Source organism: Schistocerca nitens, chromosome 6, assembly GCF_023898315.1.
Source record: "Schistocerca nitens isolate TAMUIC-IGC-003100 chromosome 6, iqSchNite1.1, whole genome shotgun sequence".
NCBI classification, from domain to species: Eukaryota; Metazoa; Arthropoda; class Insecta; order Orthoptera; family Acrididae; genus Schistocerca; species Schistocerca nitens.
Genome location: NC_064619.1, coordinates 298,025,268 through 298,048,992, shown reverse-complemented (window position 1 = coordinate 298,048,992; position 23,725 = coordinate 298,025,268). Strand labels below are relative to the sequence as shown.

The 23,725-nt window shown below is 44.4% G+C and overlaps 1 protein-coding gene and 1 non-coding gene across 2 annotated transcripts in view; one reads left to right on the top strand and one right to left on the bottom strand.

Moving 5' to 3' along the window:
• The window catches only part of LOC126263333 (urocanate hydratase-like), a 380,705-nt gene that overhangs the window by 14,118 nt on the left and 342,862 nt on the right, over nucleotides 1-23,725 (bottom strand). Inside the window, exons 13-14 of the mRNA XM_049960422.1 lie at nucleotides 13,974-14,055; nucleotides 11,950-12,060 (exon numbers count right to left, since the gene is read on the bottom strand). Coding sequence (XP_049816379.1) covers nucleotides 11,950-12,060; nucleotides 13,974-14,055 — 193 coding nt within the window. The remainder of the gene's footprint in view (nucleotides 1-11,949; nucleotides 12,061-13,973; nucleotides 14,056-23,725) is intronic.
• Nucleotides 9,181-9,255, top strand: Trnap-cgg (transfer RNA proline (anticodon CGG)). The gene has a single exon. It is a non-coding gene; the product is annotated as a tRNA-Pro (tRNA).

Sequence of the window (23,725 nt, the reverse complement as noted above, 5' to 3'; positions counted from 1 at the left end):
CTTTCACCCCCTTTCCAAATTTTACATTGGTTTCCTTTATTGCATGCTCAATGTGCAGATTCACTTATATCGGGGATAGTCTACAATCGTGTCTCATTGTCTTCTCATCTACTAATTCCCTTTTTATGTCCTTCGACCCTTAGTACTGCAGTCTAGTTTCTGTAAGTTATATTAAATAGTCCCGTAATGAGGCTATAAATTTTCAGATACGATGGAGAAGTGGAAATGCATCCATTTGAGCTAACGGAACCTAGTCCGGAAACGACAGAGCTGAAAGTTACAAACGAAAAATGTTCTGATGCCTCCGACAGTGGAGTAAATGTACCGGTACGTTATTGGTAAGATTGTAGGGTTGTAAACTTTCACGGGCGTTAGAGCGGACCAAAACAAAAAATGCCCTTTAAACATGGGCCCTAAAGTGCATACCTTAAGACCTGTGAGCACTTGTTCTTCTTCGCTACTATGAAAAATATGCCTTCTACTGAACAAGTGCCGATTAGTCTAAGAGTCCATATTTATCGAACATTTTTTTCTTGTTTTGGTCCATGCTACCTCCTGCAAAAATATGGAGACCCATGAGATTACAACAGACGAGATGTGTTTCATAGTATCGAGGACGAACGAGTGTCATAGCTCACAAAGTACGCATTTTATAGCCCATGTTTATTATAGAGTTTTTCTTTTTTCTTTTTTTTTCCATACTACCACTTATGAAAGTTGTCTATCCTGTGGAATTTCCTGGCAGATTAAAACTATGTGCTGGACCGAGACTCGAACTCGGGTCCTTTGCCTTTCCGGGCAAGTGCTCTACCATCTGAGCTACCCAAGCACGACTCACGCCCCGTCCTCACAGCGTCACTTCTGCCAGTACCTCGTCTCCTACCTTTCAAACATTACAGAAGCTCTCCTGCAAATCTTGCAGAACTCGGACTCCTGACAGACAGGATATTGCGGAGACATGACTTAGCCACAGACTGGGGGATGTTCCCAGAGTGAGATTTTCACTCTACAGCGGAGTGTGCGCTGATATGAAACTTCCTGGCAGATTAAAACTGTGTGCCGGACTGAGACTCGAACTCGGGACCTTTGCCTTTCGCGGGATATTGTACTTTGAGCCCACGTTTACCAGACTTTTTTTTTTTTGGTCCGTACTACCACCTCTGAAAGTTACCTGTCCTATAATTTTATCAACAACAATACCGGTACACGTATTCCACTGGCAGAGGTGTCAGAACGATTTTCGGTTATAAGTCTCCACTAGGTCGTTTCCAGACCATGGTTCCTTACATCAAATCAATACTCTTAGCCTTCTCTACCGTCCCTGGAAGTTTGTAACATCATTACAGAATCACCCAGTAGATAACCTCACGCTCCCAGTATTTTGTCCCTGTTACTTATAAAAATTTAATTCCAGCCAACATTATCAAAAGCGTCGTTTAAATCTACAAGTACTATAAACGGAGGTATGCCTTTCCTCAGTCTGTTGTCTAAGATAGGTCGTGGATCAGTATGGCCTCGCGAGTTGCTACATTTCTCTATCTCGTACTTGTTAAAGGAACGGTGACCTTGTCGATAGGAGCGAATCAGCCGTTTTTATGACAACGCAGGCGTTTACCGCAGTCTGCGAGTTTTGCCGCTGGGACATCTGCTACGAAACAGCCTTGGCTGCGTGCCTTACGCATTTGTGGCACGGCGCGTTGCGTGTAAGGTTCCGGCCCTCCCTCCGGATGGACCGTTCCAGCGGAACAGCGCCTGCTTCTGACGCGCACAACCCATCAATCTCGCCGCGGAACGTACAGTGCAGGTCACCCCGTCCCCTCTGCCTGCCCCCGACTATGCAATTAACATCCCAGTCCCTTGCCGGAGCGCCCGCTGCCACGCGAGAAAACACACACACACACACACACACACACACACGCACACACACCGGCGTGTCTACCAGACACAGCGCAAAGCGTTGTTCCGCCTACAGCTTTCTGTTTGCGGGCTTGTCAAACATGTGGAATGCGCGCTATGTCTGTTTACGTAACTGAAACGCGTTCTGTCTGCGGAATTTCCACTAAGCACAACAGGAATTTCAGACTCTGTTTCCGATTTCGGTACGAAATGGCAGCGATTGTGTAGTTTGCTTTGTCCGTCAAACGTCTGCCCCACACCACATAAACGATTTTGCTCCGGGTGATTTCAGGAAATTCCTCACGTAACAAGTTTCTTGCGGTAGCCATTTTTCGCAGCTGTAGTATATAAATTGTAATAGATAGCAAGAAAACTCCTTTTGAATGTTACACATGAATTTTTATTTATACACGCATATGCGTTTTGCCTGTTTACAAGATGTCCTCACTAGAGTATTAGATGATTTTTTGTTTTCTCACAAATGTCTCTGTGCACTCTAAAAAGCCAATTTTATTAATGTCCAGCACTACCAACTGAAGAGTGTTTTATGATTTAACTTTGACCTTTATAAATTTTAAGAATGCCTATCTTTTATAGATATGACCAAAACAAATTAAAGCCATCTCTTGTTTAGCACTAGTATCTTTGTAAAATTTTTTGAGCCGACTTAACTATTGACGGCTACTTGGGCAAAGATAGGCTTTATTGATAGTGACACTGAACATTTTTTACAAGTGCTAAACTTTGGTGACTGAACTATTTATTTTTTTAAATTAAGTTTCAATTTTTCATCTTTTCTAGTCTGATAACACCTAACAAGCACTTCCCATTCTTAGGTTCCTTTAAATTTAATTATAAATATGATGGTGGCAGTAACCAAAACGACGTTATAAATAAATAAATATATTAAGTGACATGACGGTTTTATTTTGAAAGCATTAACAATGATCACAGATTTATTCAGAAAAGTTATTCGCTTTATTAATGTAAGATGTTGATTGACAAAAATTAAGTTTAATGAAGAAATTTTAATTAATAAAGCATTCATATGATATTACTATTTCGCATCGGAAAACTTCCTACCATATACTGCGTAGGACTGTGAAGAATCTGTCCATGAGTAAGAAAACATCGATTTATCTTTTTTCGTTGTGCCCACTTAAGGAACGGTTTTAACTTAGAACTTGGCTTGATGGTTGTTGCCCTCTCATCCCACAAAATCTCTATATGAATTCATTATGTTTTTCCTTTTTTCCGTTTTTATAACAATTTCTTGCCAGTCTTCTTTTAAAACTCCTGGAATTTGTGCTTTGTTACTAGTGTTATAAATGCTAACTTTTTTTATGATTCCTTCGGTGATTATCATGTCTTCTAATTTCCGGAATGGAGTACTATCGGGACTTCTTGTGTGACATCGCAATGCCTATAAGGGATTCGGAATAGAGTGCCGATATATAGGCGAAGGCTTTCACGGCTGGAGTCAATCTCCGGCTGTACTGCCGCCTCCCCTTCCAAGGTGCGTAAAATTCTAAAATAATAAAATAACCTGTTTCGGGAGTGTTGCAGCACTGAGAAGGCCGCTGTAACACGGTCGAAACATCGGATATTTTAATATTTTAAATATCTTAGGAGATGATGCGGCGGTACGCGACGAAGGATTGTGGTTACAGAGTGGTCTTAGTTGCTAGCTTTTCTAAGGTTACATTCCTGTGTGAATTGTTTGCAACAGTTTTGCCTGCTATTGCATCAACTTTAAGCCACCGATTTTTAAATATCTGTGACCAAGTGAAGTAGACGAGAGAGAGAGAAAGAAAGAGAGTGCCAGTTGTCGACCAGATTGAGTGTAACTTATAAAGGGCGTTCAAAAAGAAACGAGGTGGAGGCATAATTACAGAAACCAGTGCCTGTATGTTAGAAGTACTGACCCTGGCTGTTGAGACACTTGTCCGACTTGAGAGAAGACGGGGCTGCGATGTTAACCAGTTCCGCCCGTACAGTTGGACGTCATCGAGTTGAATCGTTCGCCGCTCAGAGCCTTTTTAAGGGGACCAAAAATGGCGTAATCACTGGGAGAGAGGTCCGGACTGTATGGAGGGTGGCCGAGAACCTCCCATTTGAATTTCTGCAGCAGTGCCGCGACTGTGTTGGCCGTATGAGGCTTTGCATTGTCGTGGAGCAGAATGACTCTACCTGGCCGTTTTGATTTGATCGCTTGGCGAAGGATGGCCAGGTTTCCGAGTAACGCTGGGCATTCACGGTTGTCCCGTGCTGCAGGAAATGAATCAGAAGGGGGCCATCTTGGTCAAAGAAGAACGTTATCATAACCTGCGACTGCTAGCGTTGGACGATTGATGCATGCTGCTGCTAGCTCTGTATAGTCACATGACGTGCCTGCCTGCCCTCTAGCGACGGGCTGTGAAATTCCACGCTCTGTTCGGAACCACACCTCGTTACGCACGCCACGATATTACACTCCTACGACATGAATTTGCACATTCCAGACTCCGGCTCGTTTCTTTTTGAACGCCCCCTATATTTTCACGGTACGTCGTTAGCTGTACGTTAACATCACAATATGAAAACGAAAACCGCGTTGATCATGATTTCTTCCGTCCACATACATCTCGCGAGAAGATCACGAAAATAAAACTGGAATGACTCGAGAACACATACATGCTTACTAACAAGAGTCCTTGCTCCCAAGTACCCTTCGCAGTTGGAACAGTAAAAGGCTGTAAGTGACCGTCGTTGATGAACTACCTTCGGCATACGCAGCTAGGAATACACATGTAATTACAGATTAATCGTTCGTAAATGCAACCAGAAAGATAATTATGCTAAATGCAACCAGAAGGATAATTATGATTATTTTTAAATAGTACACCTCTGGAGCGTTAACCAGTAGACGTTACTTTCGCAACTAATAACGGTGACTGATCTTGCAATTGAATAAAACAGTGATAGAAGTACGACTGAGTTTAAAAGTGCTGCCTCTCGAGTCATCGACCTTACTCTGTTACGCACAGAAACAGAATACCCACGCTAAATCTTCATGTTTTAGCTAGGACATTTTGTGTCAGAGACAAATTTAGAATATTTCCAGGTTCCTGGGTACGACCAAGGTTTCTGGAACGTTTATATTGGTTTTAAGGCAAATCTTGGAACCGGAATTCTCTTTCCAAATATTACCAACTGGAAAAATACTGCATCTCGTGCCTGGATTTGGCTGGAAAAGAAATAGAGTGCTCTACGACGACTCATTCTGCCAACACTAATGGAGGGAATGAAATATGAAAGAAAAAAATACAAATTAAGTAGAATTTACCATCGATTTTTTCATAATTTTCTTATTTACTTATTCTGTGTAATAATGCGACAGACACACAACTCAAAACAACTGACATTACAGAATATGAAGTATAAATAATATATGTGACGGTAGTATCTGTACCCGAAAGAACAGTTACCGTGGATGACCATGCAGCTTTGCTAGAAATGAAATGATAGTTAAATGGACACCCTAGCTGCAAACAGGCGTTGATGTACTTCATTGGGGACATGTTGAAAATGTGTGCCCCGACCGGGACTCGAACCCGGGATCTCCTGCTTACATGGCAGACGCTCTATCCATCTTTTTTTATTTTTTTTTGTATTTTTAAATTTTTTCTTTTTTTCATGTTTTTGAAAACCCTTTAATAAAATGAAACTAAAAAAACAAAAAAACCAAGTGCCACCGCCACTTTTCATCCTACACTCCTGGAAATGGAAAAAAGAACACATTGACACCGGTGTGTCAGACCCACCATACTTGCTCCGGACACTGCGAGAGGGCTGTACAAGCAATGATCACACGCACGGCACAGCGGACACACCAGGAACCGCGGTGTTGGCCGTCGAATGGCGCTAGCTGCGCAGCATTTGTGCACCGCCGCCGTCAGTGTCAGCCAGTTTGCCGTGGCATACGGAGCTCCATCGCAGTCTTTAACACTGGTAGCATGCCGCGACAGCGTGGACGTGAACCGTATGTGCAGTTGACGGACTTTGAGCGAGGGCGTATAGTGGGCATGCGGGAGGCCGGGTGGACGTACCGCCGAATTGCTCAACACGTGGGGCGTGAGGTCTCCACAGTACATCGATGTTGTCGCCAGTGGTCGGCGGAAGGTGCACGTGCCCGTCGACCTGGGACCGGACCGCAGCGACGCACGGATGCACGCCAAGACCGTAGGATCCTACGCAGTGCCGTAGGGGACCGCACCGCCACTTCCCAGCAAATTAGGGACACTGTTGCTCCTGGGGTATCGGCGAGGACCATTCGCAACCGTCTCCATGAAGCTGGGCTACGGTCCCGCACACCGTTAGGCCGTCTTCCGCTCACGCCGCAACATCGTGCAGCCCGCTTCCAGTGGTGTCGCGACAGGCGTGAATGGAGGGACGAATGGAGACGTGTCGTCTTCAGCGATGAGAGTCGCTTCTGCCTTGGTGCCAATGATGGTCGTATGCGTGTTTAGCGCCGTGCAGGTGAGCGCCACAATCAGGACTGCATACGACCGAGGCACACAGGGCCAACACCCGGCATCATGGTGTGGGGAGCGATCTCCTACACTGGCCGTACACCACTGGTGATCGTCGAGGGGACACTGAATAGTGCACGGTACATCCAAACCCATCGTTCTACCATTCCTAGACCGGCAAGGGAACTTGCTGTTCCAACAGGACAATGCACGTCCGCATGTATCCAGTGCCACCCAACGTGCTCTAGAAGGTGTAAGTCAACTACCCTGGCCAGCAAGATCTCCGGATCTGTCCCCCATTGAGCATGTTTGGGACTGGATGAAGCGTCGTCTCACGCGGTCTGCACGTCCAGCACGAACGCTGGTCCAACTGAGGCGCCAGGTGGAAATGGCATGGCAAGCCGTTCCACAGGACTACATCCAGCATCTCTACGATCGTCTCCATGGGAGAATAGCAGCCTGCATTGCTGCGAAAGGTGGATATACACTGTACTAGTGCCGACATTGTGCATGCTCTGTTGCCTGTGTCTATGTGCCTGTGGTTCTGTCAGTGTGATCATGTGATGTATCAGACCCCAGGAATGTGTCAATAAAGTTTCCCCTTCCTGGGACAATGAATTCACGGTGTTCTTATTTCAATTTCTAGGAGTGTATAAATCCATGTGGGCCACCGCGGGCACAGAGGACAGTGCATCTGCAGGGACTTATCCGTTGCACGCTCCTCGTGAGATCCACATTGCCAACATGTCCACACCACTACATTCGTAGCGCGCCTAATAGATGTTTGCCCATCATACTCATTACTCGTGGCAGATTAATCTACCACGTCCCGTACGAGTTCGGGCATAGCGTGTGCGTTCGCACAAGAAGGTCAATGGCCGGGAAGCCATATTTTAACTATATATGACGGTAGTATCTGCAGACGCACTGTCCTCTGTGCCCGCGGTGGTTCAGATGGCTAGAGCGTCTGCCATGTAAGCAGGAGATCCCGGGTTCGAGTCCCGGTCGGGGCACACATTTTCAACATGTCCCCAATGAAGTATAACTAATATGTGTTATTGCTTCTCCAGCCAGAATAAGTTGTTTCATGGAACGCATGTATCCGGAACTACTGTACACCAGTATGTGGCAGACAGCTGTTATATTGTTGGTTGATGAACTGCCTGTTGGCTTCTGTCTCCGGTTCCTCGGCCGATGTTTGTTTGATAATTTTTCTGACGTTTCGCCAGCACGAGTGGCTGGCAGTATCAGAGCTTCACTCTCCATTGCTGGTGGTGGACTGGAGTCGAGCTCGCAGCCGTGGATTATATGTACCTGGCGCACCAACATGCAAGGGCTCGACGCCAGGTACATATAATCTGAGGCCGCAAGATCGACTCCAGTTCACCACCAGCAATAGAGAGAAGCTATCACAATACCAGCCACTCGTGCTGGCGAAATGTCAGAAAAATTATCAAACAAACGTCGACCGAAGAATCCGAGGCAGGAGCCAGCAGGTAGCTGGTTGTAGGTTGTGCTCCAAAAATGAACTGCATACGGACAAAAGTGATGACACTTTCTGCAGGACCTGACAATTTTACAGGACAATGCTCAAGCACGTACAGTGCAAGCTGTTACTAATTTGTTTGACTGATGGGGCTGCTAAGTGCTATACCACCAACTTCAGTCCCCTGACTTAAGCCCTCACGAGTTCAACTCGATTTCTAAACTGAAGGAAACACTTCACGGCATTCGCTTCAGAACTGCTACGTTTTCGTCGGGCAATAGACCGCGCCGCTCGAACTGTCAACATAACTGGTACTGCTAAGAGTATCCTACGACTTCCACATCGCTGGAAACGAGCTATACTCAATGCTAGTGACTACTGTGAAGGTCAGTAAAACTTTGAAACACGTATCTATTTTGTACGAGCTGTAAATAAACATTTCCTGGCAGATTAAAACTGTGTGCCTGACCGAGACTCGAACTCGGGACTTTGCCTTTCGCGGGCAAGTGCTCTACCAACTGAGCTACCGAAGCACGACTCACGCCCGGTCCTCACAGCTTTACTTCTGCCAGTATCTCGTCTCCTGCCTTCCAAACTTTACAGAAGCTCTCCCGCGAATCTTGCAGAACTAGCACTCCTGAAAGAAAGGATATTGCGGAGACATGGCTTAGCCACAGCCTGGGGGATGTTTCCAGAATGAGATTTTCACTCTGCAGCGGAGTGTGCGCTGATATGAAACTTCCTGGCAGATTAAAACTGTGTGCCCGACCGAGACTCGAACTCGGGACCTTTGCCTTTCGCGGGCAAGTGCTCTACCAACTTTTTTTTTTTTTTTGTAATCTCATTTTTTTTTTTCGTTATTGTTCGTTTGAGTTGTTCGTGGTGGACGTCACCTGACGCCCGTTGAAGTTCGTTATTGATCCATTCACTCAGTTTTTTTTATTACAGGGGGCAGCTAACCCTCTGACCGAGCACGCTGAGCTACCGTGCCGGCTAAACATCCGTTTAAGTTCGTTGTTGATCTATTAACTCAGTTTTTTTTTTTATTACAGAGGGCAACTAACCCTCTGACCGAACACGCCGAGCTACCGTGCCGGCGTGGTCCTCACAGCTTTACTTCTGCCAGTATCTCGTCTCCTACCTTCCAAACTTTACAGAAGCTCTCCTGCGAACCTTTCTTTCAGGAGTGATAGTTCTGCAAGGTTCGCAAGACAGCTTCTTTAAAGTTTGGAAGGTAGGAGACGAGATACTGGCAGAAGTAAAACTGTGAGGACCGGGCGTGAGTCGTGCTTCGGTAGCTCAGTTGGTAGAGCACTTGCCCGCGGAAGGCAAAGGTCCCGAGTTCGAGTCTCGGTCGGGCACACAGTTTTAATCTGCCAGGAAGTTTCATATCAGCGCACACTCCGCTGCAGAGTGAAAATCTCATTCTGTAAATAAACAGTTGCCGCTACTAAAGTTCCAACCCTTGTATCCTGCCGGAAAAAATTAGTACACCTGGGAAAACGATGTTGATTTTGTTTCGATGACGGCATATGCCACATTGTGGATAGCAGTGGTACTGATAAATGTTTCAACATTGTCCGCCAACAGATTGCGTAGTGGCACAGCTGCCAGGGCGCCATGTGTGTCTATTCTTTAATAGAGAATACATCGCGAAGGCTCATTGTCGTGTAGACGTGTGAAGCAAGCAGGCAACTATGCCACAAAGACGCACGCGTGCTTCGTACAGACAACTGACCGAGTTTGAAAGGGGTTAAATTGTGGCCTTCCGAGTGACGGATCAGTCCTTTCGGAGAATTGCCACAGCAGTTGGACGAGCTGTGTCAGTTGTTCAACGATGCTGGTATCAGTGGTCACGTGAACAGTCTCACACCCGTAGACGAGGTACTGGACATCCATGCAGCACAGACGCCCGCCGCAATAGTCGTATTATAAGGGCAGCAGTGACAGATCGCACAGCTGCCACAGCACGGGTCGGAGGGCTTGTGAACCCAGGTGTGCTAACACGAGCTAGAGCGGATCGGTTATTAGCACTGGAACTATGGGCACGCACACAGCCGTGTTCCATTGACGCCTCAGCATGGAAGTGCACGGCTCAACTAATGCCGTCAAAGGATCTCTTGGAAGATGGAATGGCGCACAGTGGTATACAACCATGAAAGCAGATTCTGCCTGTTTAAGTGATGGTCGCTTGCGCGTACGACGGAGATCTGTTGAGCGCTGTCTCGTAAAGTGCATTCGTGCAAGACACACTGGCCCCACATCAGGCCTTTTTGAGGTTCGATGATTACAACTCTCGTTGACCTTTGGTGCTTCGCCGGCCGGTGTGACCGAGCGGTTATAGGTGCTTCAGTCTGGAACCGCGCGATCGCTACGGTCGCAGGTTCGAATCCTGCCTCGGGCATGGGTGTGTGTGATGTCCTTAGGTTAGTTAGGTTTAAGTAGTTCTAAGTTCTAGGGGACTGATGACCTCAGATATAGAGTCCCATAGTGCTCAGAGCCATTTGAACCATTTTTTGGTGCTTCTGCAGTGTACGCTAACCAGCGCAGAGTGTTGTTAGACCTGTTCTTTTGCCGTTCTTGCAGCAGAAACGTGATTTGTTGTTCCAACACGACAACGCTCGCCCACACACTACTCATGAAACTCAACGTATTCTTCAAGACGTGCAGCAACTTCCCTGGTCAGCACGCTCTGCAGACTTGTATCCAGTCGAACACGTGTGGATATGATGACGGAAGTGACTCGTGCGAGTCATCAACCAACTCTTACAGAACTACGTGAACAGGTCGAGTGGCGTGGCATATCATATCCCATAACAGTACTCGCCATTTGTACGATCGACTGGATGGCAGAGTCAGCGCCTGCACCGCCACCTGTGGAGGCTACACCACATACTAATATGAGTATTGCAGCATGCATGTGTTCCATGATGTATTGTTGTAACATCAAATCGTGAGTGAATTGGAAACCTCTAAAAGGGTGTACAGACATTTTTCCGGCAGTGTATTTCAACAGTCGTATTAAGTTTAGATTTTTTCTGTTTGTTTATCTTTCCTACTGTACTTCTTTGACAGTTACGATAATTTTGACACTTGTCTATGTAATAGAAGCTTAAGCTTCGCTTCTCAAGCGCTCACTTCCCCAATCATCGCAAATAACTACCCCGTTGGATAGTCAGTTCTTTGTGATATTTGCAGTCAAAAATCGTTGTACTGTTTTATTTATATTGTGATATTTGCAGTCAAAAACCGTTGTACTGTTTTATTTATATTGATTTAGTACAGTAAAATCAGAAGAATTACAGCAGTCTTATACTTAGTTTTAGGCTTCTTTATGATGAGCCGGCCGGTATGGCCGAGCGGTTCTAGGCGCTACAGTCTGGAACCGCGCGACCGCTACGGTCGCAGGTTCGAATCCTGCCTCAGGCATGGATGTGTGTGATGTCCTTAGGTTAGTTAGGTTTAAGTAGTTCTAAGTTCTAGGGGACTGATGACCTCAGAAGTTAAGTCCCATAGTGCACAGAACCATTTTCTTCTTATGATATATCAAAAACAATAATTATTGCTTAAGTGCGCACTCTTCCCCATTTTCCCTTGTCGTTGAATTATTTCATAAATAACAGCGATATTGTCAGGCTGCAGGATGGGAGTCGTCGTTCCCAGTCTTGGTTGGTTCAAATGGTTCAAATGGCTCTGAGCACTATGGGACTCAACTGCTGAGGTCATTAGTCCCCTATAACTTAGAACTAGTTAAACCTAACTAACCTAAGGACATCACAAACATCCATGCCCGAGGCAGGATTCGAACCTGCGACCGTAGCGGTCTTGCGGTTCCAGACTGTAGCGCCTTTAACCGCACGGCCTCTTCGGCCGGCCCAGTCTTGGTAGCAACGCTGAACCGCTTCAGCTAATGTGGTCTTTAACATGTCAGGATGCAGGATGGGAAGTCTGTTTTGACCAGCTGGGAGCACGGCTCTGACCCCTCGAGAGCGGACAGCCCCACCCCCCTCCCACACACACACACACACACACACACACACACACACACGCACCCACCTGCGAGCGACTCCGTTGCTGACATCCCAAGCCAGCATGGTGTGCGCCCGTTTCGCCGCGTCCTCCGATCCGTCCAGCAGAAGACCGAAGCCGCCGTTTATCACCTCGCCCCTGCCGCAAAAGAAATCACGTCAACGCCACTCAAGTACAGTAGCAGCTGAACTTATCCGTTACTATACCACTGCCGTCACGTGGGTCTTCCACGAGATAACAGAAATGTAAATAAGTTGATTTTATCCATGCTGGGTATTGTTGATCTCCGTGACTGCTAATGATTGTTGATGAAGAATGCAACAAGCCACAAGTTCATTTAAAAAGCTATATTTTAATGCCATTGCTGGTTTTGGGCTTTCACGCCCATCTTCAGATGACCAACTCTTTTAATTATGTCGTCAGCAGCACACTATCTGCTGCTGCTTTTCATAAGAATATTTGAGTATTTAGCACAACTTTACGAGGTGTGTGAGGAAGTAATGAGACTGAAATTTTACTTACCGAAGCTTTTTTTTTTTTTTCAAACAACAATGTGGTACCCTTCAAAATACTTCTCTTCGGCAGATATACTCTGGCGCAGTCGTTGTTCCCTGTCTTGGTAGCAGCACTAAAACGTTTCAACTGATAGGGCCTTTAACATGTCGGTCCCAATCTTTTGAATTTTGTCCGGAGTCTCAAAATCACGTCCTTCTAAGATGTTTTTCAATTTCGGGAAAAAAAAGTCACGACGACTCAGATGAGGTACATAGGGGGCTGTGGAAGAACAGGAATGCCTTTTTGGTCCAAAAATTCCGTGTTGGAAGTGGCTGTGTTACATGGGGCGTCGTCGTGAAACATCTTCCAATTGTCTGCAATGTCCGGTCTCACTCGATTCACTCTTTTCCTGAGCCTTTCGAGGACATCTTTGAAAAACACTGAGTTTAGAATTTGTCCTTTAGGAACAATTTCGCAAGAGCACGCAGAGGTTGACGATTTCGTCGGTTTTTGAAGTTGAGGGTCTCCCTGAGCGAGGTTCAGTCTTCAACGTGTCCTCGGTCTTCCAAAAATGATTTGTGCCAACGCAGACCTTGTGCTCTTGATAAGGAATGTTCCGCATAGGTCTGTTTCAACTTTTCAAAGGCCACTCTCACGAATTATCCAAGTTTAACACAAAACTTGATGGCATATCGTTGCTCTAAATTCCACTATTCCATTTTGATAACGTAGAACAAAAGCAGAACTACACTGATGCCGCTTTCAAAAAAACACTTGATGGATGTACGGAGCTGAAACTCGGATTAAGCATGTGGGAGCGATGAACACATCTCCCAGCACTAGTAAATCAACACAGCGTTGCCATATCGCGCGCAAGGTTGTAAGTCTCATTACTTTTCTCACACACATCGTATATATTGCATGGATAGCAAAAACATGCCAATCTGCATCTATTTGACAAGACGCAAAATGAAACAGTTGTATTACATTTGTTCTAGTGGATGGCCTATCATCTTGTACAGTGGTTTGTTCAGTATGTGTGTGCTTTTAAAACACCAACACTTTGTGCATCGTCTTGGAAAGGCTTAAACACCAAAACAAAGCGACAGTTGATTTATGAGTCACATCAAGGCGTCTGAAGCTACTTAACTTTGAAATCGACAACGTGTAAAACAGCACCGTTAAACACATAAAAAAGACGGCAGTGCTCAGACTATGTGAATGGTGTATTGTTTGAATATTACAGCTAGGTGCTTGTAAGGATAATCTTGGGTAGCTACTTTCGTAGAGTTTCTATATGGCTCTTCTGGTCGTCTTTTATCGGAAGTAAAAAGTGTCAGTGTTTCAAGAACGGTACTGATGTATAACATAATGTGTAAATGAGAATAAAAAATAATCTGTATTTAAACATTTGGTTTAGGTCTGATTCGCTTCTCGTGGCTCTATTTAAATTGCGCAGGAAGCCCATGGAGTGATTTTAATTTTACCGCAGACATTATCGAGTTTTTGCAGAGAGGAATCGTGGCAAAGCATATAGAGAGAAAGAGCTGCCTCACCAGCCGACGCCGCCGCCGTTATGGAGTGCGACCCAGGTGGCTCCGCGAATTGCGTCTCCGATGCAGTTCTGCACGGCCATGTCTGGAACACAAACAAGCGCTCCTGTTCACAAAGCTACTGGCAGATACACTTATGAAACAACGACTTATGGACAAAGTTTTAGAAACATTTAAAGCTTTACTCTCCTGCTTATGTCCTCAACCGCATAGCAAAAGAAATGTGCAATAACGGCCTACATTCACGTCATTTCACCCTAACACAAAACACAGGAGGATACACAATGCCTCGCAGAAGGGGAGAAGGAAATGGAACTTCACGGGTTGAGGGTATCTGTAGTTACTCCAGTGATTGTAAAATCGAGTCGATGGAGCAAGAAGGGAGGCTGTGGCGAGGTGTGTACAGGAGTCCGCCTAGTCAGCAAGCTCTCAGCCGAGTCGACACTTGTTCTGAATTTAGGATTATACTTTATGAAATCTGCGCATGCCCATTGACGCAGTCTCCAAGAATGTCATATTTCACCTAGTCGACATACATGCACGTGCGCTTTCTCAGGTAAGCAAAGACTCGTTGACGTCTGCACTTGCGCATCCAAGGTGTTACAATTTCGTGGGGAGCTATTTTCTGATAAATAATACAAATAACGTTTGGTTTCCTTAAATCAGAGTGTGGCACATTCTCTGTCCATTTCTTATGTTACGATACACTTTTAAGTTCAAGTAACTCACATTCACTGTCAGCTTCTGGTGTTAAATACTATTTGAGATTGAGTAGGTAACACCGACTTTCAGGCAATGTGGTCACCATGATCACGGTAATGGCAGTCATGATTTTAATTGACAATCATTGCCCCACCCATAGTTCAGGGTAATGGTAGTCACCATGTTCGAGAGTTAATAGCAGTCAACATCTACTGTCTGGTATATTATTTCATTGAAGTGTCTTGTAGTCTCCGCTGCGCAACAGCGTAAGTTAGCATTACCATCAGAAAATGACAAACGTTTCATACTGAAAGATGGTTTTCTTACCCAAGCATGGAGTCACTGCAATGTCTGGCTGACTTTAAAAAGTAGTCGAAAGCGTAGCAATCATCTGTTATCTATAAAAAAAGTATTACCATTCTTCAGTATTTTATTTCATCGGAATGATACGTAGTTTCCACTGACTGACAGCATAAGTGTAGTTTAACCTGTACGTTAGATCAGCAGTCATGCCACGTGTGTTTTGTAATATTACAGACTAAACCTTTACATATTTTGATAAACAATACAGACAGTTTTCGGTTTCTTTAAAGTGTGGCACAAAGATCGAATAACACTCACTGACAAGTGCAGCTTAACCTGCAAGATAGATCAGTAGTGTTAATATGCAAACTATCTGCTTTTTTTTTACTGTTATCGAACAATTGAGTTACAAGCGTACACCAAATGTGTTTTGTACCGTTATAGAAAAAATTTTTACGTATTGTGATAAATGATTTCATTTTGGTTGAAAGATCGAATTTTCGTTCAAAATTAGAGATCTGTAGTTACACTTCCAAATTACAATATGAAACCCACATGTCTTTTGTACTGTAAATTTCTTCATATTTTGTAAAATAATTTTGTTTTAGTGCAAAGATCGAATTTTCGAGAGATCATACTTTCCTCTGCGTGTAAGCTTGGACATTATTGTCTTTGACAATGTCGTGCTTACATACAGTATTTGATGCGTTTCGAAGTTATATTACAAAATTACTTAGTTCAACTGATACAACTCAGTAAAGGTCTCGACGAAACGCACTATTTTAAGTACAGTTCGTTGTGCTAAGGTTGTGGAAAACATGACGTTGGTGGATAACCACGTTAACACAGGTATGTCCAAGACCAAAAGTACTAAAAAGCTATATTTGTCAGTTATTAAGGTTCAAATGGCTCTGAGCACTATGGGACTAAACTGCTGTGGTCATCAGTCCCCTAGAACTTAGAACTACTTAAACCTAACTAACCTAAGGACAACACACACATCCATGCCCGAGGCAGGATTCGAACCTGCGACCGTAGCAGTCGCACGGTTCCGGACTGCGCGCCTAGAACCACGAGACCACCGCGGCCGGCCCGAAGTTATTAAGGTTATTTATATTTTTCTTGATGGATTATCTTCTTCCACTCTAAAAATGATTCTTCGCCAGTTCGTTTTTGTGACATAGCCTCATTTAGGCCTCAGATGAAGTGTCAATTATTGCTCCAGCACATATGTTTGTACATTTATGTCAGTAATACATTCAATGTATACATGAAAGTAGCGTTGTGCCATTTAATTTAAGAGTCCACAGTCACGTTTTAGGTGTCAAGTGCCGTCATTTCATCAGCTAATATGTGTTTTGTAGAACAATAATGCAGATCATTTAGAGAAAGGAACTGCATTGTAGCACTTACTTTGAGAGCCACGTTGTAGGCTTAAAGTGTAAGTTAAACAATAATTGCACTCTCCCAGTAGCTGACACAGTATTTTAGCTAACATATACTTTGTACAGCAATAACACCGATAATTTAGACACGGTAGTAACATTTTCATTAACATTGTGTGTATGCTTAAGTATTTTTGATCAATAATAAAGCTATTGTATACATGGGAATACCGTAAGATAAATCCTTTACATATTTTTGACTGTATCGAAAAGTTCACATTTTAAATGCATTTATAGTAAGCCACACAATGGAACAAAGAAATCAATGGCGGCTTGTAAACACAAATTCACAGTTACAGAGAGTGGACAAAAATATGAAAACACCCTGAGAAATGGGAAGAGAAGTTCCGCCTTATGCAAGACACCTTTTTTTTGTTTTGTTTCACCCATACATGTTTCAGCGCTTTTATGCTATCGTCAGTGGGTTCAATTGTGCTGAAACATGTATGGGTGAAACAAAAAAAAAAAAAAAAAAAAAAAAAGGTGTCTTGCATAAGGTGGAACTTCTCATCCCATTTTCGTAGCAAGCATGGACACAACAAGAAGAACTGCACCACAAGATGATTATTAACCATGAGAAATGAATGCTTGTGCATAAATACAGATGCTAGCCAAGCCTGCAGGTAGCACCGTTGTGTTTGACCACAAACGGCTCCTGTGGAAGCCCATCAATACGTTGCAAGTGTCAGTCGTGGTCTGAATAGTATTTTGTGTAGTTGTGCTTTAGGTCGGAGCTAAGTGAATTAGAACGTGGGCAAATTGTTGTTGTTCTTATGGTGGTTGCTTCCATAACCAACGTAGACCAACGTAGGTGTTTAGTGTCCCAAGAGGTATCGTACCGAAGATTTATACTGCACTCAGGGAAAGCGGATATATGTCATCCGTCATATCACGACGCAGACGAAGGCGCGTGTTCCATGATAGTGACAGACGGTCACTGAAGAGGGTAGTGACGAAAAATAAAGAATACAGGAGCTACAAAAGTCATTGCAGAACTGAATGTCGCACTCGTGAACCCTGTCAGCACCAAAACAACACGAATGGAGCTTCACAAGAAGGGAACTGCAGGGAAGGTTGGAGTTACTTAACTGCTCACCATTGATGCAAATGCCTGTAACGGGTAAACGATGTGCCGAAGCCATAAAATCATGACTGTGGAGCAGTGGAAGAAAGTAATTTGGTCGGATGTATCGTGTTTCATACTGTTTCCAACTTGTGGCCGAGTTTACGTCGCAAAAGTGAAATATGATTTGGTTGGTGGTGATTGGGGCAGCCATATCGTGGTTTTCCATGGGCACTATGGCTACTCTACAAGGTCGCACAACTGCCAAACAATATGCGACCATTTCGCCTGATCAGATCCATCCCACGGTATAATATCTGCTTTCCAATGGTGAAGTTGTGTTCCAAGACGACAGAGCCCCGGTTCTCACAGCTCGCACCGTCCAGGACTGGTTTTGGGATCACAAGAAGAACTGTTGCGTCTCCAAAAAAAAAAAAAAAAAAAAAGAAATGGTTCAAATGGCTCTGAGCACTTCCATATTTTTCTGTTTTGAGGTTTTTTTAAACATTTGCTTGGGACTTGATACAACAATACTACATATGCGCGAGGCTGCTTTTACAAAATAAAATAATATTATGAATAATATTCTAATTTAGTGTAACCTCAAAACAGAAAAATTCCTAAACCTCCCAACAAATAAATTCCTAAACCTACTAATAATACAATGTGACTAATATCTCAATAAAAATTGTGGCTCACTTATAACCTTTCAATAACTGACTGTGAATTTAAACTGGTTAATTTTGGACGTCAGCAGTGCTGCGTCATGGCCCTGAAAGATCATTCTGAATAAAAAAGAGAAAACTTCTTACCTCAATGAAGTCGACGGATAAGGCATATATATCTGCTCTTACAGTAAATTTTTTGTGGCACAGCCCAGTGCAATGCTGGCCGATAGATTTGTCATGTATAAAAGGAACAACTGGTTTTTCTTTGCAATAAACGGGATGACCAAGGATTGGAGAAATTAGTAAATTCTTTAAATTGAAATGAATGATTGTCAAAAGTTACTTTTTATGAGAATGATTATTATTAAGAGATTTTTTTAAACATTTACTTGGGTATTGATACAACAATACTACATATGCGCGAGGCTGCTTTTACCTTATACAATAACGCTCAGGCTCCGCCATCGCTGCACCACGTCCGGCCCAGCCAACTCGATACACACGACTGCTCGCTAGCAACAACTTACTGCCACTGCTACACAGTTCCTACTGCATACAACACTGCTCTTTGGTCTGAGATTCTCTTATAGCTTACATATCGCAGGCAGCGCGTGAGCAATCCATCGAAATTACATCTGCTCGAGTGCGCTAACAACAAATTCCTTAATCATGGACCTCTTACAAGGTCTCTCTACCTCATTTTGTGAAAAATTCTAAGCACGTACATATTGGGCTCTCGACTAGGTTAGGCTCCATGTCCGCCCAAACACGCTGACACTGGAACGTACATCGCGGAACAAGCTGGCGTCGGCTGCATCAAACACCGATGAAGGCGGTCAGACGCCGAAATTAAACATTACAGTAGGTACCATCACTAGGAAACGCGCCGATACGGGAACAAGGAGCGATCAGACGAACAAGCTCAACGGGGGATGTAACACTCAGACGTACAAACATGGAATCAAAAATGATAGCAGCTGTTGACCAAGTTTTGACGGATTTTCAACTATAAATAAAGCAGAAAAGGGTATCCACCGCAATTATTGCACCTGTTAAAAACAGAATATAGGCATTAGTACTCTATAAAATAAGACTTCGTAGACAAAATGATGAACTAAGAACTGAAAACGAAAGAATGCGTAGAGAGTTAGCGGCGGCAGATGCCCCTGACGCAATAGACAGAATTCATCGTTTGGAAATGGTGATCGCAGCCCTAAAGAAAGAAAATCAAAAATTACTCAGTCAAACGAGGCCAACGCCATTGACTTTTGCTGCAGTCGCGGCAGGTGGTCCAGTCCCCAAGCCGAAAACCTGAGTTGAGGAAAAATCGATTTAGTAAAAAACAAACAGGCAACTGTCCTCTTTTTAAATCAGAGGCGCTAATGCCACAAGGGAAACGGTAAATAAAGCAATGAACCCTAGACTTGACAAAATAAAAGTTAAAGCCAAATGTTGATGGTGTTGAGACAGCAAGCAGCCACAAACTCATTTTCAGTTCCTTTATTCAAAGGGTACCGTTACCGGTTTCGAATCGTTATGATTCATCTCCAGATAGTTCATGCTTTCGCTACAAAAATTTTTTACAGATTTACATTTTAGGACGATTAATCCGTAAAAAAATGTAACGAAAGCATGAACCGTCTGAAGATGAATCATAACGATTCGAAACCGGTAACGGTACCCTTTGAATAAAGGAACTGAAAATAAGTTTGTGGCTGGTTGCTGTCTCAACACCATCAGCATTTATCTTCATATAACAGCCGCGGTCTCCAACCATGTCATCATATGACAAAACTGCAAAAAGTTAAAGCAATTCTTGAAATTGCGACACAAGCAAACAAGAGGAAGATTGTTAAAGAAAAAAAAAAACGAAAAAAACATCAAACTTAAAGGACATTCGATGCGAAGAGCCCACAAAACTAGGACCATTGCCAGCAGTACACAGCTTTCCAACAACACTTGCAGATCAAGACATTCTAGAACAACTTTTTGAAATAAATCTCAGCGACCATATCACCAAAGAAGAATTAAGTCAAAATACGATTCAAAACAGGCCCGAAAGGGAAAATAACGGTAAGCAGTGTTATACAGGTGACCAACGGTTAGATTTCTGTTATTACAGAGGGATAGGATGTACATACAATTGAATCTTTACGCATCAGGGAATATGTGTCAGTGCAAAAGTGCCTCTAATGTTGGGATTTTGGCCATTCATCGGAGAGATGTCACAGGGAAGCCGTCTACGGGAAATGTGCGAAACCTAGTCACAAAAAATTCGAATGTCATGAAGTAACTGTCGGCTGTATTTCTTGCAAGAACAGGAAAAGAACATGTAACGAAGCTGGGGGACCAGAATGCCCTAATTACAAAGAACTCTACAAAAGACAAATAGAAATAGGACGGAGTATGATGTCCCAACGATCTCAACTAGCACACACGAAAACAAAAGCAGAGGGGTAACAACACTCTTTGGAAATTCAGGTGAGGATATAAGGATATGAATATAAATATCAACAAGGGAAACTACAAAAGTCCTCGCAAAAGACACATATACGAACACTAGCATCCCACGTCGCAGAAGGAAACACAAATCACCAGCAACCAAAACAGGAGCGTGGCGACGTGCAGTAACGTGGAAGCAACAACTTTGACTGATGCTGACCATAGACTCACCAACGGTCATGAGTACCCTCAATAGTTGCAACATTGTACAAGAAAAATATTTTAGCCTAGCAGACTACATCGGCGACGCGTGTTTCTATGGCGATATGGTCTATAATGTGGCGAGGCACTTTTTCAGTAACTCTTCAAACGGCGACCTTTCTTGGAGCAGAACTGGAAGAGGAAGCCCTGAGTAAAGAAGACGCTAGAAATAACACGCTATACTCAACAGAAGTACATAATAATGACGATGGACATCCGAGACACGGTCGCGGCCACCAAGAACAGGGTCATTCCACAGTCGGTAAAGTCAAAGTTCATGAAAATGAAGATAGACATCCGAGACAAGGTCAAGCCCATCCAGAACAGGGCCATGACACAGACGAAACATAAGTACATTTGGACACACTGAATCGAAATAAACGTAAATTATTTCTTCCCTCGTCAGAGGACAGGTTACCGTACAATGAAATAACAACTACAGAAAATTGTGAATATGAACATCAAAATGTAAATCATACATGCAACCTGTACGTCTGATCTACGGTGGGAATACGCACGAAGAGACAACTCAAGTGCAAGAAGCAATTATCAGTGTGAAACAAACGCAAATAGAGTTCTTCAAAGAACAAAATGTGGCCACACACCATATGGATACTAAAAACAACATGAACACACGAAAGGCTCACACCGAAAAATCATAACAACCTTCAACTGAAGAGACACCACATCATCCAAAACCAGAAACAACATCAAGAGTAAACACCATGATCCAATACATCAGACAGAGTTACAAAGACATGAAATAAGACTACGATGACTTCGAAGAGAAGTGCGTCTAAGTCGAGTGAAAAAAGGAGCTTTTCAAACTGCACTAAGACTAGTAATATGACTGAATCACCCTCTGGGTGACATTGTATGCCTACTCCACGACTGAACGAACAAACAGAATGATTTCACGAATCGAAAACCTACTAACAGATAAACGCAGACTCTGTAATCTTTTACACAAAACACGTGGACGAAGAATGAAGGCCTGAACATTGCCAATCTCTACAAGGATCTAGTAAGGATGCATGGACGCGTGTACCTCGATCACACCAAGAGCGCGCCGCAGTGCTTTGTTTTTGCTAAATTCCCGAAGTGAAAGTCTTGCAGCTAAACTGTGTGTAGCACGGCGGTGGACGCAGAGCTTGGCAGGCTGGTGAACGAGGTATGAGCGGACATACTGTGTCTACAAGAAACGTACGCTCGAAGCGGAAGAATTCCAGTCTTTCCTAGACAATACATGCAAACCACAGGCGCAAAGAAGGTTGCAGTAAATGCTAACTGTATAGAAACACAAATAACGCAAGTATGCACTTACGGTTACAGTCGAAATAACTTCAGGCCGGGAAACATGGATCATATCGCCGAACTACGCCCACTACTCATTTTGTAGAGAGCGTGTTGAAGTAATACAGGAAGTTGAGCTATTTGAAATGGCAGACGACTACTTATCTTAACAGACGTTAATGCTACGTCAATCCTCTGGCAGTCTTTTTTTTTTTTTTTTGGTGGGGTTTAAGGGCGCTCAACTACTGAGGTCATTAGCGCCCAGTCACAGTTGTTAGAGCACATGGAATCTAGTAAAGCTCAAGGGGAGGGGGCGACACCAGAAAGTCCTGACAAAGATGCAGATAAAATAAGTAAAAAAGTTAGATGTCTTTGGACAAGCCAGTCAAAGTTATAAAACGCAGAATACGAGCAGCTGCTCGAGCGTCATCAGCTAAAAATCCAGTAAAGTAGATGGCAGGGACAGGACAACACGAGATTGACTGAAGCGGGGACATGACAATAAAACATGGCGCACTGTTAGTGCTTGACCACAAGGGCACTGCGAGGCTGGGTCACCGGAGAGCAGGTAGCGGTGGCTAAACCGGCAATGCCCAATCCGCAACCTGGTCAGAAGGACCTCTTCTCACCGAGATGGTCGGGAGGAGGTTGTCCAAGCAGTTGGGAGCGGTTTTACTGCCCGGAGCTTGTTTTCTTGGAGGGATGACCAAGCATCCCACCACAACGACACAAGCCCCTTGCGAACAACCCCACGAACGTCAGATGACGGGACACAATGGGAGGCTGGCCGAGGTAGGAGGACTGCAGCCTTGGCTGCAGCATCTGCAGCCTCATTCCCAGGCACTCCTACATGTCCGGGAACCCACAGAAAGCTGACAGGAGAACCATTATCAGCGAAAGAATGGAGGGACTGCTGGATCCGTTGAACCAAGGGATGGACCGGATAGGGAGCTCCAAGGCTCTGAAGAGCACTGAGGGAATCAGAGCAGAGTACATACGATGAATGGCGGTGGCGGCGGGCATACTGAACGGCCTGATGGAGAGCAAAAAGCTCGGCCGTAAAGCTGGAACATTGGTCGAGGAGCCGGTATTTAAAGGTGGCGGCCCAGACGACAAAGGCACAGCCGACACCATCGTCAGTTTTGGAGCCATCGGTGTAAATAAAGGTGTGACCGGCAAGTCGAGCACGAAGTTCGACAAACCGTGAGCAATACACTGCAGCCGGAGTACCCTCCTTCGGGAGTGAGCTAAGGTCGAGATAAATATGAACCGGAGCCTGGAGCCGAGGTGGTGTCGGGCTCTCACCCTCTCTGAAGGTGGTAGGGAGGGCAAAATCCAATTGTCGAAGCAGGCGACGGAAGCGGACTCCGGGGGGCAGCAGGGCAGACACATACAACCCGTACTGACGGTCGAGAGAATCGGCGAAGAAGGACTGATAAGAGGGGTGGTCGGGCATTGACAACAGCCGGCAGGCATACCGACACAGCAGTACGTCGCGCCGGTAGGTCAATGGTAAGTCGGCAGCTTCAGCATAAAGACTCTCGACAGGACTAGTGTAGAAGGTTCCGGTCGCAAGAC